The sequence below is a fragment of the Micropterus salmoides genome, unplaced genomic scaffold (assembly GCF_014851395.1).
Source record: "Micropterus salmoides isolate LMB-PRFRI ecotype aquatic unplaced genomic scaffold, ASM1485139v1 Ms_hic_scaffold_10, whole genome shotgun sequence".
In the NCBI taxonomy this organism is placed as follows: domain Eukaryota; kingdom Metazoa; phylum Chordata; class Actinopteri; order Centrarchiformes; family Centrarchidae; genus Micropterus; species Micropterus salmoides.
The window spans coordinates 28,942,692-28,960,616 of NW_024040041.1; the positions used below are offsets into that span (position 1 = coordinate 28,942,692).

The 17,925-nt window shown below is 39.8% G+C and overlaps 1 protein-coding gene across 2 annotated transcripts; it reads left to right on the forward strand.

The window, feature by feature from the left end:
* The first annotated feature begins 981 nt into the window (after nucleotides 1–981).
* Nucleotides 982–17,709, forward strand: elac2 (elaC ribonuclease Z 2). 2 transcript variants are annotated; one of them, XM_038707274.1, is made up of 24 exons: nucleotides 982–1,475; nucleotides 2,814–2,864; nucleotides 2,958–3,028; nucleotides 5,193–5,257; nucleotides 5,977–6,034; nucleotides 6,114–6,182; nucleotides 6,273–6,401; nucleotides 6,890–6,945; nucleotides 7,033–7,091; nucleotides 7,644–7,716; nucleotides 8,917–9,029; nucleotides 9,136–9,234; nucleotides 9,331–9,469; nucleotides 10,328–10,413; nucleotides 10,705–10,826; nucleotides 11,027–11,123; nucleotides 11,990–12,128; nucleotides 12,216–12,254; nucleotides 12,367–12,476; nucleotides 13,678–13,777; nucleotides 13,864–13,984; nucleotides 14,471–14,549; nucleotides 14,869–15,013; nucleotides 17,272–17,709. In XM_038707274.1, exons 1-24 carry the CDS (start codon nucleotides 1,135–1,137, stop codon nucleotides 17,503–17,505), a joined length of 2,595 nt encoding a protein of 864 aa, XP_038563202.1. In that variant the 5' UTR covers nucleotides 982–1,134; the 3' UTR covers nucleotides 17,506–17,709. The 2 variants fall into 2 exon arrangements, with proteins under 2 accessions (XP_038563202.1, XP_038563211.1); XM_038707283.1 differs by having other exon boundaries at nucleotides 6,273–6,392.
* Nucleotides 17,710–17,925: the final 216 nt, after the last annotated feature.

Genomic DNA, 17,925 nt, shown 5'->3' on the forward strand with positions numbered 1-17,925 from the left:
AGACAGCTTGAGTCCACCACTGAGCATTAGTGATTAGTACATGTAAGAGTAATATGATACCATCTAACAGTGTATACCAGAATAATATCATCACTGGGCCGTGCACCTCCTGTGCCAATTTGTGATGTTTCCAGTCAGGATGTTTTCTATTGCTCCTCTGATAAAGTAAGAACTTGGCAATTTAGCTTTTTTTTTAGCTAAGTTTCCTTAAGAAATACAGGCGTTTTTGAGCTTTCTTTACCAGCGTGGAGATGTGAGATAATCGTGTGAAGTTCTCTGTGGTACTGATTCCCAGGAACCTGAAACTGTGAGTGAGTGTCTTCACCTCCTTTTTCCAAAAATCATTGATCAGCAAGTTGGTTTTGCTGATGTTGAGCAGCTGTTCTCTGTTTCTTCCTGCTTTATAGTCTCATCATTTAATTAGTAAATGACTTGATCCCAAAAGTGACTAAATACAAACAAAAATCTTTTATTTTTTCAAATGTACTGGCTACTGCGTTTGACAATTTCAATGTCTTTTTTTATGTGAACTGTAAATCACTTTTGGGATAATGTGAGCTTTTTTAAAACAAGAAATCTCCACCTCAGTTTTTCGTAAAGATGTCATTTGTTGTTTTGATTCCCATCAGGTGGATGTTTGCCTGACCTGTGCATGCATCTGTTTTTTCCTTCACATCATGAGTTGGTAATCTGTAAAAAAAAAAAAATAAATATATTTGTTTTTACACTATTAAATTGTTTCAACCCTTTTAATAAGCATGATGTTTGGGGTTATTTCCTAGTCAGGATTTATTATAAGAGCTTAATATTTGTAATATTATTTTAGGTAAGTTTTTGTTGTTACACCCCTCTTCAATAAGTAGTTTTATCCCCGCCTCCCTCTCTCAAAAACCCTCTGTGATTGGTCCACAAAACCTGCTAAATGATTCTACACACCAATGAGCTATAAGATATGTTAACGTCATCATTAGATGCCGGAAGAAGTGTCACATGTGTCAACCAACCTCCAAAGTCCTGCTGAATGTGCACCTAGCCTCTGTTAGGTAATTAATTATTTAAATAAGCTTTAACTGAGTGTGTTCAGATGTGATTCACCGGCGCCGGTAATTAAAAATATTGGGTTTCGTATTTATTATGAATACGGTCCATCTGAAGCTCAGGTCCTTCACATTCCTGTTTGTCAAAGGCAGAGCTCTCTCTGCTGGTCCTCCGGCTGTCGCACGCTGTCATTTTCGTTTCCCCCGGACTGTTCTCCAGTTTTTCCGAACAATGGCCACTAACAATAACCCGGAGACGAGACAGCCGCCGGGTTTGAAGAAAGCCAAGCAGAAGGAGCCGCTGCGGCGAGTGAAAACCAAAGAGAACCGCAGCAGACGAGGCGACGTTCACGGACCGTCCACGGTGTACCTGCAGGTGGTCGGCGCTGGGAGCAGGGATAATGCTGCGTCACTGTATGTCTTCTCCGAGTACAACAGGTAATTTATGCAGAAAAATGTCAGGGGGTTCAGTGGTCCGGGGTTTAAATTTGAAACCAGGGCTGTGTAAGCGTCGTTCACCCAAATTTCACATACAAAAACTGTGGTACAAAGTGTTAAATTAGATTAAAATGCAGTCTTTAAAGGAAACTGTGCAAAACATACAACGACAAAACATAATTACTGTAGTTTATATGTGGTTTGTTGAAGATCAGCTTAACATCAAGTGAAAATCTTGTTTTTACTGACCTCCAGTGGATTTCTGCCTTGCTGCAGTGATGTACAAGTGTACTTTAGGATGTGTCAGTTCACTCTGACATTAAATGTAAATGCTCCGTATTTGTATAGCGCCTTTCTAGTCTTTTCGACCACTCAAAGCGCCAGTCATACACATTCCTACACTGAGCCTAAGTGCTCAAACGGAAACTAACATTCACACACATTCATACACAGGGGCAATTCGGGGGTTCACTATCTTGCCCAAGGACACTTCGACACGCAACCAGGGGGAGCCAGGGATTGAACCGCCGACCTTTCCGATTAGCGGCCAACCCGTTCTACCTCCTGAGCCGCAGCCGCCCCATTACTATTAAGCGTGCTTACAGTTGCAACAAAACACACTTCTCACTACACTCAAGTACACTGGAATGAAACTTTCCACTAGTAAAGATATGAAACACTCCCAAGTTACTCGTTGGGAGTGCAATGCTAACTCCCATACTTTTTCTGTGAGGTAGCATTGCATACCATGAAGTTGGGGGACTTTTGAGAGACACATTTAAAAAAGAATGGTCAACATGTGTGCAGCAGAAGCTGAGATATTAAAACTATTCCCTAGTATAGGCCAAGCTACAAAATAACTGGATCCTCCACACTTACAACCTGAAAATGTGTTTTTGTGGTCACATCTTTTTAAACTCCAAACCTGAGCGTGTTACACAGGCTTTCTGTCAAAAATCTAGCCCAAACTGAGACAATCCCGAGGACATCATCTGGGTTTTTAAAGAGCTTATCGAAAGTTCTGCCAGAGCCACAGAAGACACTGAGCACCTGCCCAGTAGTGCTCCTTGTGAAGAGTAAACTGATCTTGCTGTGTAAAGTTAACTGTGTGCCCCTTCGGGGTCTTAAAGATGCTTTCAGGTGGTCTTCAATTAAACCAAGTTTTGATGATGAAAAATAAGTTATTAACGATTTAGTTTCAGGCTACATAAATAGTCTTTCATGAATGTGTGGCTCCCCATAACACCTACTCTGGGGACTCGTGTCAAATTCTGTAGTATTTAAAGGAGGCAGTATTAAGGGCATAACTATTACAAACTTCACTCCCCTCTGCTGCAGGTATCTGTTTAACTGTGGAGAAGGAACACAGAGACTCATGCAGGAACACAAGTAAGCTGAACATCGCAACATACCCAAATTGTCGTCATCTCGGTCAGTCTGATGGACACAGACAGATCGTATTCTTGTGTTTTCCTCTGGCAGACTGAAAGCTGCTCGATTGGACAACATCTTCCTGACCAGACTGAGCTGGGAGAATGTGGGAGGTTTATCAGGTCAGTAGCATCTGTCTGATGAATTGGGATCTTAAACACCAAAATAATACGTGTCACTGACTGTTCAGTATTTTTCTAAGAACAATGTATGAAATGAGAATGTAAAAACAATTTGGAAGTTGTCTCTCGTATTGATGATCCTGCAGCTCCGCTCGGCTTTTTACAGAGCTTTATAGTGAGTTTCAGCCTATTGTTTATCTGTCTGGCTGCAACTTTACTGTTCTTGTTCACTCTCTGTGCTCTCATAGCGTTTTTGGCCACAGCAGGCTGCTGACACAGACAGACGCAGTTAGAGACTACGCTGATCCGATATCGGACTCCGTACTTACTCAGATAGCCGGACGGTGTTGTCAGTGTCAAGAGGCTGATCTATGGGGCCGATCTAATCAGTTAAATTACCGTGTCAACAGTACTCCGGTAGACCTGAACATTTTGCTAGGACAGCTAACACAGCATGGAGTGAGCTAAAATCAAGGGGTCAGCAGCTTGGAAGTATTTCACACCTGATCAAGCCTGATGTCACCTCACACATGAAGGAATGATCCCCAGTCTCTTCCTCCCAGTGAGGAATATAGCTCATTTATTTTACACTGATCAGTAACATCATCAGCCGATACCCAAAGCCCAGGTATTGGTATCGGGACTGAAAAAGTTGGATCAGTACATCCCTATTAGAAACTAGCTGGTGATATTTCCCTCAAGAGTTGGTGGAGACCAAAAACAGGAAGTGAATCAGGAGACACAAACACGACTCCAAATGAATGATGTTGTTGCTCCGTGAAATGAACTGAAAAGGTGACGTCTGTGAAGATCATATCATCCAGGTCATAGCTATCCAAGGAAGGTTATTATTAGGGCTGCATGATTTGGAGAAAAAGTCATACTGCGATTTGCGATTAGATTATAATGGAACAAATGGTGCTGTGAGTCTACTTGCTTAATTATCAAGGAATGCACAAAATACTGACATTTCTCAACTTGAACAAGGTTAAACAATATTTATAACAATAACTAGAAAAATAGATGTAACACAGACATTTAATGATTTGCTGCAGCACGTCAAACTTTTTTTAATGTCCCGCCCCCAGTCTAGGAGCACATCAGACTATGTTTTGAACAATTAGCGGCCAGGCGGGGAGGGGGGGTTGTTGTCTTAAAAGTTACTCGGACACTGCTCATAAATATTTTTTGTCATTGCACGTAGGCTTATCTGTTTTAGAGGCACATGCGAGAGCCCCGTGTGGGCGAAGATAATGAGCAGACTGCAGCGCACACAGAGAAGAGAGCGTCACACACACTGTCTCTGTTTTATTGAATCGCACCCTTTTAGCAGTTATGTAATCGCACATTGTGATTGCAATCAGATTAATCGTGCAGCCCTAGATTATATTTCACCTAATTATAGTTATTGGTTTTCATTAAAGGTCCAGTGTGTAATATTTCTGAGGATCTATTGACAGAAATTCAATATAATATCCATAACTATCTTTTCATTGGTGTATAAAGACCTTTCATAATGACCCGTTATGTTTTTATTACTTTAAAATGAGCCATTTCTATCTACATACACCACAGAGCCTCTTACATGGACGTCGCCATGTTTCTACAGTAGCCCAAACGGACAAACTGCTCTACAGAGCGCGTCTCGTCACTACGTTGAATATGTAGTAGTAAGAAGAGAAATATGGACAACATGTCTTAAGAGCTGCAAAACTGGCTTCTTACAAAATGAATGCAGATTATTATTTGATACCTTTTGATTATTGTCACAGTTTAACATATTGAAATAATTTGTTTTATATTTTGATAAAAATATAATATCTCAGGCTTCAGAAAGAAACAGTGTTGAGAGTTTTAGGTTGAGGATTTAGACCACACCAAATTATAAAACATTAGCAAAATTTATATTATAAGAAAAAGCACATCATTTTAAGAAGCATAAATACTTTTATCAAAAGATTTTCATAAAAATTCTTAGTGACATGTATTGACACATTTATTAAAGTAAAGTGTATTATATCCTTAAAAGATGTGCATGTAGCGATTTAGTTATACAGACAGGTTTATTTTTGGAAGTATGGCGGCTACTGAATATGATTTTGATTGCTGATTTTTATTGTTTTGTTTACAGAACACTTACCCATGTGTGTTGTTTCCTCTGCAGGGATGATATTAACCTTGAAGGACACTGGTGTTCCAGAGTGTGTTCTCTCCGGACCTCCACAGCTGGTGAGAAACTCAGACATACAGTGTGAACTTGGGTTGGGCCGATAGATCGTCCATCGGCGATGGCTGACAGACATCCCCCAGCAAAAAGAATCTCAAACTTTCTTATTACCACCCTGTGAAAGCAGGTTTTAATGACCCTGAACATTCTTATTATTGTTTTTAAGTAGGCTATGCACCTGCCTCGGAGTTCTCTTCTCCCCACACTCTGACACACTCACACACACCTACACCTCAGGTAAACACCCCGGCTTGCCCCGCCTCTCTGCCTCTCTGCCCCCATCTGCTCCATTTTCTCCATCAGCAGTATGTTTTATAAAGTCGCCTAAAAGACTGAGAACTCATCTTTTTTCCGTATATTTCCAACCGCCATCTGTTATCACAGCAGCAGGTGAGCCGCACGTCGGCTTATTAATGACGCAGCCTTTCAAACAAATGAAACCAACATTTGCACTCTGTGTGTTTACTGTTGCTTTACCTGGTCCGTGCCTAAAATATCCACTGCGACTTGTAACGTAACTTATAGACTGTGCGAGAACGACTGCTGCCCCCCCCCCCCCCCACTTACCTGATGACAACGTTATCTTCATTGTGGCATCGTCCAGTGGAAATTAGTAGACATCGCCCAACCCTAGTGTGAACACGCATGCAGCAGGATTTTAATGTAACATGTATTTGCTTTACATCTACTGTCTCTTCTTCTCTGCCTCTTTTATCAAAAGGAGAACTACCTGAATGCCATCAAGTCGTTCTCTGGACCACTGGAAGACATCAAGCTGTGTATGTTGAATTTATGACTGCATTGTTTCTTTGCATTGTATCAGCCTTGTGTGATGTGTACTGTATCATACGCTCCCAGCGGTTCGACCGTACACTGAAGAGACGTACACGGACGAGACAATGACTGTTTATCAAGTGCCAATATTTGGTGAGTTTAAATAATCATGCTGCCTGCTTTTGATATTTACATAGTGTTATGGTTCAAAGCTGACTCTTTCTTGTTTTTTTTGCTTTCTAGCACAGTTGAGGGGTGATGGCGGAAAGCTTTCCTCCACGTCAGGCAGGAGTAGCCCCTCTCGAAGTCCTGCCTCTCCCAGGATAGACGACATCCACACTAACAGCCACGGTGGAAGGCCAGGTGAGTCCTGTAAGTCTAGGAGCCACTCGCGGAAATTTGGGGATTTTGCATGTGTCACGAACTGAAGGGGAAATCCTGAAGCTTATGTTTGTGAAAATGATCTGGTTGTTTTGAGGAGTTCATAGATTCATTCTCAAACATTTTGATCAACTCACACTGACATCATATATTTTCAACCTGATGCAGTTTACATATTTGTGCTTCCTTGAACTGCAAGGAATCTAATCCTAATTTCATATAATATTTATTACTTCCCCAATCTGAACGCTGAGGGCACGCTGATGTTTATTACTTTTCCTGTATTAGATTAGTGTGTTAGCATGCTAACATTTGGTTATTAACTCTAAACTGAGGCTGATGATGATGAAATTTCCTGACAATCCATCCAGTAGTAGTTCGACAATACAGTACACAGTGTAAATAAAGGAGATACATACAGCTTGGGTGTAAAAACGTGTCTTTTCCAACAGTTAATGTTTGTTTCTAATATCTTGTAGGTGAAAGACAAAACTCAGCTAAAGATACCTCTTTGGTGGTTTCTTTCATATGTAAGGTAGGAAAATTTCAAGAGTTTTGTCATCCTGTATATCATGTACACATGAAGGAACTTTTGTATCTGATATTCTTCTTTTTTTTCCAGCTTCACCCCAAGAAGGGAAATTTCTTAGTCGCTCAAGCCAAGGAGCTCGGTTTGCCAGTGTAAGTGGATTTTTAATGCAGATAAAGCAGAACATGTGGCAGTTACTGATCATTTAATAAGGATAAGATCTGGTATGATGCGTTTTTCTTCATTTTAACCATCAGATCCATACAGCTGTTGTATTAGTATTATTAGTTATGTCGTTCTTGTTATTGTTCCGGGTTTGAGTGAACTTTATGGGATGGAAATAGTCAATTGATGTCAACTGATTATTTTTAATTAAGTATTATAGCTCTACTTATTATATTGTCATTATAGCCCACAATTGTTGTATAAACCATGAATGTAACTGCACCTGGCATGTTTTGTTGTTCATTCTAAATGTTATCTGTTTTTATTTGTTCTGTAAAATGTTCAGAAAATAGAGAGCCCAAATTGACGAATTCTAATTGCTTGTTTTGAGCAACCAACAGTACAAAAATCAAATATTTTAATTTAACAATTCTGTTAAAAGAGAAAAAAGCAGCATATTCTTACATTGAAGGAGCTTAAACAAATTTTTTTGCTATAGTTCTACTTCTCTGAACTGATGAAACCTTTGTTCCCCACAGAGGCACAGCAGCAATCGGTCCACTCATAGCAGCTTTGAAGGACGGGAAAAGTATCACATACCAAGGACAAGAGGTGCGTTATCTCTGTCTGATATGACCTCCCTTGTTAAGCCCAGTTCAGACCAAAGATTCACGACGAGGCGAAAGCTTTTTAGAACGTTGCAGCGGTGTAAACTGGTCCGTCTCCGCTCGGCTCAAGCCAGCCGATGGCGTCGCCTGCGACTCAAGTTCTAAGAGCAAACCAGCCACTTGCTTAAGGGACGTCATCTGTTTCGACAGCCAGTCAGCTCGTAGCGAAGTCAGCAAACTGTCAGCTGGTCGAAAAGGTGTTTTGGATGAAGGAAAGAGACGGTAGCTTTATCAGTTTGTTTGAGGAACAGTCATGTCTGTTTGACACAAATGTAATTATTGAGGTCCATATAATGCTCATTTTCAGGTTCATAATTTTATTTAGGGGATGGACCACAACAGGTTTACATGGTTTTAATTTAAAATAAAACACCATATTTTTGTCATACCGCACATTACTGCAGCGCCTCTTGTCACCCTGTGTTCACACTCCGCTTTAGCTACTGAGTGAAGCTTCTGTTTGATCCTTAGACTAGACTGAAGCCAGGGGTTTCAGAGTGGTAAGTTATTAATTTTTAACTAATTTGTCTTTCATATGTGATGTTTTATAACAATAAGTGCACTGTCCCTACATCACAGTAACAACTTTATGTCCATTGATTGCCTGGAGGGTATCTTACATTTGGTAGGTGGGGTGAGGGGAGGCAGCGGGCGGACATCTTGTCACTTTGTGTGTGGTTTTTGACGTCGTGGCTGAATAGACGTAGATGTAACACGGTGACGCAGATAAGTTACTGAAGTAAAGGCTGGACTACAATCAAGCTGCTTTCTGGCAGGTCAGGAGCAGTGTTTTCTCCCTTTTAAGGTGGACTTTTGGCTTTTTCACTCAGCATTGCACAAAAATATGTAACACAATAAAGGAACGGGGAAAAGCCAAGAAGCAGAATATTACCTCTTTAATAAGATCAGACTGCTCTTTGTTAGCTTGAACAGCAGCATGCATGACACTCCTCCTCATCTATATAATCATTCTTTCATATTTTAATAAGCTACAACTTAAATCTAGCTTAAAAAAAACGGCAAACCTGAAAAGCCGGAAGTACTGAGAGTCAAGAGTTTTCTTGTCGGGAATCTTTGGTCTGAACTGGGCTTTAGGCTGCAGCTCAGAGATGTATTATCTGACACCATTTCTGTCCTCTCGTAGATCCGGCCTGAGCAGGTTTGTACTCCCACTGACCCAGGACCAGTCTTTATTATTGTCGAGTGTCCGTCTGAGGAGTTTGTTGAAGCGGTTTGCACCAATCGGCAGCTGAGAAGGTAGTTAATGTTTGTTTGTTTATTTGAACTAAGCTGAATGCATGTGGGAAAAAACATAAATTTAAAAAAACAAAAAGTGTTAAATTTGGTCTGTCATCCACTCTAGATACCAAACAGGAGGGACAGAGGACTGCACTGCGTTGGTAGTCCACATGACCCCAGAGTCTGTTTTGGAAACGGATCAATACAAAAAGTGGATGGAGAGGTTTGTATTTGCACTTTGAAACCAGACTCCATGGAGAATCCTGCTTGTTTTAACATTCAGTTCAACAAACTCAGAGTTTTCTCTGTGTTTCCGCAGGTTTCCATCCACAACAGAACACCTGATCCTTAATGAACACGTCTGTACGGTCCACAACATCCGAAGTCACAAGATTCAGGCGCAGCTGAACATGATTCACCCAGAAATCTTTCCAGAACTCAAGTCTTACAAAACAAAGGTAACGTTGATGATAAGATGTAATCCTTTCAGTGAGCACTGATATGAACGCTATTCTTGGCATACTTTTTTATAATTACTTCTACATTATTTCTGTAAATTCAGTGTATTTGCAAGGTGAAAAGTCTGACTGTACATGTTGAAACGAATCAGGCTGTAGACCTCTAATGGGCATTTTTCACTTTTTTCTGATATTTTATAATGATGTTATTTGGGAAATAATCAGTAGATTTCACATTTTGGATTTTTTTTTTTGTATGCATCATTTTTTCCTCAGCAAAATTTTACACATCTCAAAATTTGAATATCGTGGAAAAGTTAATTTGAACTTCATTGAACCAGACTGAGAGATTAAAGACTCAGGAAACCTTTGCAGGTGTTAATTAACTGATTAGAGCTCTTCTCATGTTGCCATTTGTGTATTATATATTCTTTATTCTAAAAATCTGAGATACTGCAGTTTTGATTTTCATGAGCTATAAGCCGTAATCATCAAGATTAAAACAAAAAAGGCTTGAAATATTTCACTTTGTGTGTAATGACTCTAGAATATACGAAAGTTTAGCTTTGAATTAATTTACAAGAAAACATTTTTTTTTGAGATATATAATAATTTTTCCTTTGTTTGCTTAGTTACCATGTTGAAGTTTACCACTGTAAATTATTTATAATCATTCCCATTTGCTCCATTTTGTTTTTTATTTTTTTGTTACAGTATTGACTGCAGTAGTTCTCAGATTCTGTATTTGTACTTTTCTTTAAAAGTTCACAAAGTGATGAATGAAGTGTGGTACATGAAGAGTAGCTGTAAGAAAACATAAAAAAACAATGTTTTGTGTGTGTGTTTGTTAACCCCCAGGAGCCTCAGGCTGCTCTACACGTCACCAACGTCAGAGCCGAGTGTCTGCTCAAGTTCCAGCTCCGACCTGTAATGGAGTGGCAAAGGTTAGTTTGTCCTTCAATCCCCCCAATTTAGCCGACATTACTCTGCAGCTCCGAGCGCTGCCTTGTCACAGAAAACAATCTGGAATGGACCATTGCTCTCAGCCGCTTTCTTCTTCTTTCTTCTTTTTTAACCTCGTCTTACAAGTGTCAGTGTTTTTTCTTCACTGTTTCTGTCGAGCCCTGTAGAGGCGCATCAAGGTCAGATCTGTAAAGATTCCCTGTTTTCCCCGCCAGTGTTTTTTTTTGCAGGCAGTGGTGTGTGTCTTCTTGACTCTGTATTTCATTCGTTAGAGATGCCATCCCCTCCTGCAACACTAAAAACTTTGTGAAAGAGGCTTCTGAAGTCTCGAACTTTCTGGAAGAAGTGGACAGCTGCAGGCGGATTTGCTCGGCTGATGCTGCAGAGCTTTCGGGTGAGTTCTCTGGAATACCAGAGGGATATTTTTAGTTATTAAGACAAAACAAACAAAAGGCTTCTTCCTTTTAAGTGGACGGTCCTTCAGTGATGTTTGATGTGGGGAAAAAGGTTCTTAGCATCCATGTCAAACTGTCATTTTTGTTTGCATTATCTTAGTGATTGTAGAAATGCATGATGTTATGATTTCTGCTGCAGGACGAGGACAAAAATACCCAGAGGTGGTTTTCATGGGAACAGGATCAGCTCTTCCAATGAAGATCAGAAACGTCAGTGGCACTTTAGTTAATATCAGGTACAGATCTCAGGTTTCCACACAAACCTAAAAATGGATTGTAAAGCGGCCATTTTTTTAATTCAAAATTTGTATTTAGTTAATTGTTATGATGTTCCCATAAAACTCATCGACAGGTGGACAATAATCCAGATAATAAAACTACCATTTGCAACACAACTCCTTTTTATAGTTTGTTTTGTCTTACTTTTATTATCACCTGAAATTGACACACTTTCAGTTTGTTTATTTTTATGGGGTTTTTTTAGTCTTTCAACATAACTTGAAATATATGCTGCAGCCTCTAACAACCTAATTCAGATTCTCTGATCATAAAGGAGCAGGGAGAAGAGAAGTCTTGACTCATCAGGAGACCCTTTGCATATTTGGAGTAACCAGAAGCACATCAGCTGTCCTTGCACTGTATAGTTGCAGTGCAGTGTCCTCTGTCTTTTTGTGGCAGGACAGGGAGGAATGTCTTCAATAATCTGCTCATTTTCTTAAACTCCTTCCTCTTTATATCTCTTTAAAAGAAAAAAAAATTCAATATATTTAAACCTAAGACTGAACACAAGATGTTTTTATGGCTGCATCATTCCATCAGATGGAAATGCACTATGTTGCCAGTTTATTAGGTACACCTTGCTAAAACTAATGCAGTGCACTACACCCAAAATTCACTCCAACTTTGGGATCGTCGCTAGAATTTAAAATGGACTCCTCTTGAGTTAATAATTCATTTTCTGGTGCAGACCTGTAAATGCTGAAACAATGACAAGTAATGAAAAACTGTCAGTCTTTTCTGTCAAAATGTTGCATAAGCACATAAAGGGGTCACAAGACAGAAGCGTTAATGATGCCCATGTTCTGTTTGTACCTGCATGTAGCCCGAGTCAGTCGGTACTGTTGGACTGTGGAGAGGGAACATTCGGTCAGCTCTGCAGACACTACGGGGACGATGTGGACGAGGCTCTGTCTAAGATCTCAACAGTCTTCATCTCACACATGCATGCTGACCACCACACAGTAAGCAGCTATACATGATTTAATATAAGTGAGCTGCTTCAAACCTGTTCAAAATAACCCCCATCCTGATGATCATCTTTCTCTCAGGGGCTGCTGATGTTGCTGTATCAGAGGGAAAGAGCACTGGTATGTAAAAGATCACCTAAATCCCAATACATTGTTTTGTTTGTTTGAAAACAGCATGAAAATATATTACTGGTCATTAAACACGAAGCTGAATTTAATGTTTGTCTCTTAGGCAACATTGGGAAAAGAATTCAGTCCCATCTACCTGGTGGCTCCGGTCCAGATCATGACCTGGTTCAACCAGTATCACAATTACTGTGAGGACATCCTCAACCATATCAAGTATGTGGACACAGAGACATCTTAAGATAACAAACGTCAACTTATCCTCCTTATCCTCCGCATATGTTTGTGTGTGTGCTTAGTTTGAAAATGATCCAAGCGTTAATGTGAAGTTCAGTTTTATGTACTGAAAGTGTTTTTGTTTTGGTAACCGTATGATCTTGTGAAAAGTCCTTATTAAAAATGATGCATGTTTAGCATATTGATCAAAGTTCTTGCTGTAACCTGCAGAGAGCATTCAGAACTAATTAGATTTTTAAAATTATTTCCGTGTTAATCAGGATCCCGCATGTCCTGTATTTGTTATAATGCAGAGCCGTTTAACAGTTCATACCGTGAAATGATTTTTGTCAGTTTATCAGCCGTCAGAGATCTTGCTAATGATCTTTTTGACTGTTAATACAAAGGCAGCTACTCTTTCACCATCTCTGGTTGTATTGAGTCATTGTGGGCAACAATGCAAAATCAATGAGCAGATCTGCTTTATGGCAGGATTGTATTTACAGGATTTTTACATCATATAGTAGAGTACTGTGATTTTTCAGTTTACTGGATCAATCAAAGACAGACAGTCCAATCTAGTTCAAAATAGGATTTTGAATACCAATATTGATGGCTGACGATTTTAAAATCCAATAATCCAATATATCCAATAATAGATATATCTGATTCCTTACTTATTTTGAGAAACACATGACATAAAGATTAACCCTATACATTTGTTATGTGTAGCTATGAGACCTCACCAAGATAACCAGACATTGAAAAATAAACTTTTTTAAAAATTGTTTTTAATAGTGCTTTGAAGAAAATACAGCTGGTTATGTCAGCTGATTGCTGTGTTTGTGGCAACAGGGGAGTTGCAAAGTGCCTTCTGGTGGGAAAAACTATGTAACCACAACACTCGTAACAGGATTAAAGGATCCATCTTCTGTCTCTCCATTTTTAGTTGTCATTTACTGTATCAGCTGTTATCAATGCTAATGTCAATTTATCTGCAATTAGCTCATAGCGGCCAATAATATCAGTGTGCCGATTAATCAGTCAGTTTCTATTAACAAGCAACTATAGCTGTCAGATAAATGTAGTGGAATAAAAAGCACAGTATTTCCTTCTGAAATGTAGTGGAGTGGAGGAATGAAATGTAAGTTTTGAGGGCTTGATGTCATCGTCTTTAATGTCATCTGTTTTTTTGTTTCAGCTTCATCCCTAACAGTTTTCTGTGTGATGGTGCCGAGGTGCCCAAACAGAGGACAAAGTCATTCATCCAAGCGCTGCTGAAAAAAAATGATCTGGAAAAGGTCTGCAGCTGTTTCAACATCACATCCTTCAGTGTTCAAGGCTTCACAGTTTCTTAAAGTTATGCGTGTGTGTGTGTGTCTCTCAGTTCCAGACGTGCATAGTGCGTCACTGTAAGAACGCCTTCGCCTGCAGCTTCACTCACCAGTCAGGCTGGAAACTGGCCTTTTCTGGTGACACCATGCCCTGCGATGCGTTCGTTCACATCGGTTAGTACCACTCAGAATGATTAAAGTCCACATCTCACTGGAGTGTATCTACACAGACACACAGTATGTAATAGCAAATTGAGCGTACGCTTTCAATATTGCAGAGATTCATATAAGGTTGTCTAAGTGTAGCTTGACTACACGGGTTCTGAATAATTTATCCGATATTTCTTAATGCTTTCGATCACTCTCGTAGCTGGCAGGCTCTACTAATGGTTCCTGTGGGATCCCACTTCATTGACTCTTCTTAAATTGCTTGACTGGATTCTGTCCAAGCAAAGCCTCCCAGAGACAGCGAGTATATCCCATGACTGTTCATTATAGATGGCCCAGCTCACCAGACAAACAGGGCGTGCCGTTTCTTGATTACGCCGACTACCTGATTGATTTCCTGTGGGACAGGAAGAGGCTATAATTGCTTTCCTGGTTTCTGGCCTCTGATTCGGCTGAAATTTCTGTTCTTTTTCTGTTTTTGTTTTTTTGCAGGAAAGAGTGCAACCTTACTAATCCACGAGGCCACGCTGGAAGATGGGCTGGAGGAGGAAGCTGTAGAGAAAAGGCACAGGTGAGTAAAATAAACTGGCTTAGCAAAACAGCTTTGTAGGGCTTTAATGTTTATGCAAATAAGTGGGGGGGGGGAGTAGCAGTTAAAATTCTATCAGCCAACAAAATACACACACTTTATTGGCTGCAGTTAACTTTGAGTGCACTGTTAAATTTCTTGACACAGATATTGACATTGATTTTTGCACCTTCTTTATGTTATGTCTTCACAAAAACATCTTTTACGTCCACAGAAGACAACAATATTCCCATTTGAAAGTTTCTTGTGAGAAAGCAGTGTAACGTAAATCTCTGACTTTATGCTTGATGTTTTCTGACAGCACAACCTCCCAGGCCATCGGTATCGGCATGAGGATGAACGCTGAGTTCATCATGCTGAACCACTTCAGCCAGCGTTATGCCAAGATCCCTCTTTTCAGTGAAGACTTCAGTGACAGAGTGGGGATATCATTCGACCACATGAGAGTAAGTCTCACTGTAATATCTTAATCGCTGCTGATTGGCTGTAAATGACGCCTGACCGCTACCTGCTGCTGCACTGCATTCACAAATTAACACGAGAATTGTCTATTCTTGGTTTACTTTTAATAAAAATCTAAACCTCATCTAAATTGGGCTACTTGCCAATTTTTTATACTGTAATTAATTAGAATATCCAAATACAAGTTTTACTCAAACTTAGATATTGGGGGGAATACATATTCGCATATTGTATTGGCACCAGTCAGCTGTTTGTGATGGAGCAACCGGCCGAGCTGGCAGCACAGCAGTTCAGGATTGGTCTCTGCAGCTTCTTCCTCAGTCACATCCTCTGCTAATCATTCCACAAGTTCAGCTATATTTTGATATTTGAAAGGAATAAATAAATAAAGGTGGTGGTAAATCCTTTTGAGGTGGCCGCATGAATGAATTCAATATAGGAAGAAACTCTGGGTGCACTTTTCCATTTACTCTGCCTTCACAGTTTGACCTCCATAAATGTACTGTGTCTGGCCCAAAGAGTGAATCATTAATGCAATCAACTCATGTGAGGCGCCGTAAATTACCAACTTATGTAAATCAGGATTCATTACAAATCAAAGGAACCTGAACCTTGAATTAAACTACTAGTTCCAAGGTCTATTATGAACTTTGATTTTAGGTTGTTTTTTTTTTTTTACTTGAGAGAGAGAGAGAGAGAGAGAGAAAAAAAATACACATTAAATATATAATTATTTTGAAATGGAAAGTAAAAACAGGATTTAAAAAATAATAATAAACAGGGTAAAACAGGACAGTAAAGTTACAGTGCAGTGTACAATCAGGGTTAAAAGACACTACAGAGAAACCAGGACATGTCTGTCCGCAGGCCACTTTGATCAAGTTATACTCTGGACCCACCTGCGTGTTTACAGGTGGACAGAGGTTCCTGCAAATCACTCAGGCGCGAGATTTAAGACCACTTCCTTCACTCTGTTCAGTCTCACTCTCATTATCTTTTCACTCAGTTACCTATTCATTTCTCACTGTGTAAATATTTAATTAAAAGCAGTGGTAAAAAGAAAAGTCTTCAGTCTTAATTTAAAAGAACAGACAGTTTCAGCAGACCTGCAGTTATCTGGGAGTTTGTTCCAGATATACGGAGCATAATAACTGAACGCTGCTTCTCCTTGTTTAATTTTGACTCTAAATAAATTTTCACTAGTGTTTTCAGTGATATGCCGTATTGTGATCACCTCTGTTTGAACATTTGTGTGCACGCAGATAGCGCTCTCAAAGAAAACACAGGAATGATCCGAGAGAGCAACATCAGTCACAACAACCTTGGAAATGTCCAGACCCTTGGAGATGAATAAGTGCCCCTTAATGTGTCTGGGCTCCGTCACATGTTGAGTCAATCCATAATTATCAAGGACAAAACACAGTTCTTTAGTCCCTCTGTCCTGGGGGTTGTCAACATGGATGTTAAAATCATCAACAATAACCACACAGTCAAAGTCAACACAGATTATAGACAGCATTTCACCAAAGTTTGCACAGTATTTAGGGGGCCTGTAGATATTTAGAAAAATAGCTCGAAGAGGAATTCAGCTGAAGAGCCACATATTCAAAAGAAGCAAAATTCCCATAAGACATCTTTTTGCATTGGAGGGAGTCATTAAACAAAATGGCAACTCCACCTCCTCATAAACTGAAATTGGGAGGGGTAAACTCGATAAGACTCTAAGTTAACCCTATCTTCATCCAATTCCAGTTGCCCTTCATTTTAATACACCTTAAAATTTTAAATGTAATTTAATAAAAGGCAAACAGAAAAGTTTTGAGTGTCGAGTTCAGACAAGAATTTAGACGTCACTGACAAGTAAACAGATCCAGGGTAAAAATGCACTTAAATTGAGAAAACACTGAACGTTGTATTGAATGAATGGCAGTCGAAGAGATTGAGTGATTGGAAGACTGGTTTCTGTGCTGTTGTATTAATGAGACCTGGAAGTGGAGCTTCAGACTGCAGGATGCTTGACTAAACAGCTGCACTCCTGAGCTTTATATGGTTTTAGTTCACTTCTGATTCCCGTTCCTTAAGCATGTATGTAACGGTTCTTTCCTTTTAGATGCGACGCTGAAATGAAGTAGGTTGTGAGAGAAGACTCTGTCATCTCTGTCCATAGCCTCACTCCTTCAGGAGTTATAGTTCAGATCTGGTACAGTCACTTGACCGTTTTCCCTATTTCTTCTTTACTCAGATTCGCTTTGGGGACTTTAAAATCCTACCCAGGCTCATTCCTGCACTTAAAACCCTTTTCGCCGAGGAGATCGGTGAGATGGAGGAGAGAAGAGACAGGAGGGAGCTGAGACATCCAAGAGGAAGCAGCTCTGAGGTAAACAGTGAGACGCCCGACGTGGCTCGAGGTGCCAAAAGAGACCAGGAGGAGGCAGCGACACACAACGTAGAAACAAAAAGACTGAAAACCAGCTGAAGCCTGAGTGAACAGTGTTCGATTAATTATGAGATCAGAGAAAAGGACTTTTATTTAAATGAATTTGAGATTTTTATTTGGTTAAATTGAAGAAAATGCTTGTATATTCTGGGCATTGCTGTGCACACACTAAGCTGTAATCTTAGTTTTGGATTTCATTACAACAGAATAAAGCAATACCACACAGTATAAACATGAAAACGACTATGAAACTACTTTTAATTTTTTTTGCAATAGGCCTATCTCATTCTCCGTAGACATGTGGGTGGCAGTATGAGTTAGTTGGCCCGCCACTTGGCTCCAGATGAAAATAACTTTACAACTAATGGATGGATTTCCTTGAAATTTCTTTCCATATGGTGCCATAACAACAGGTGAAAAACTGTAGATTTTATTTGTTAGGTTATTTGACAGGAACCA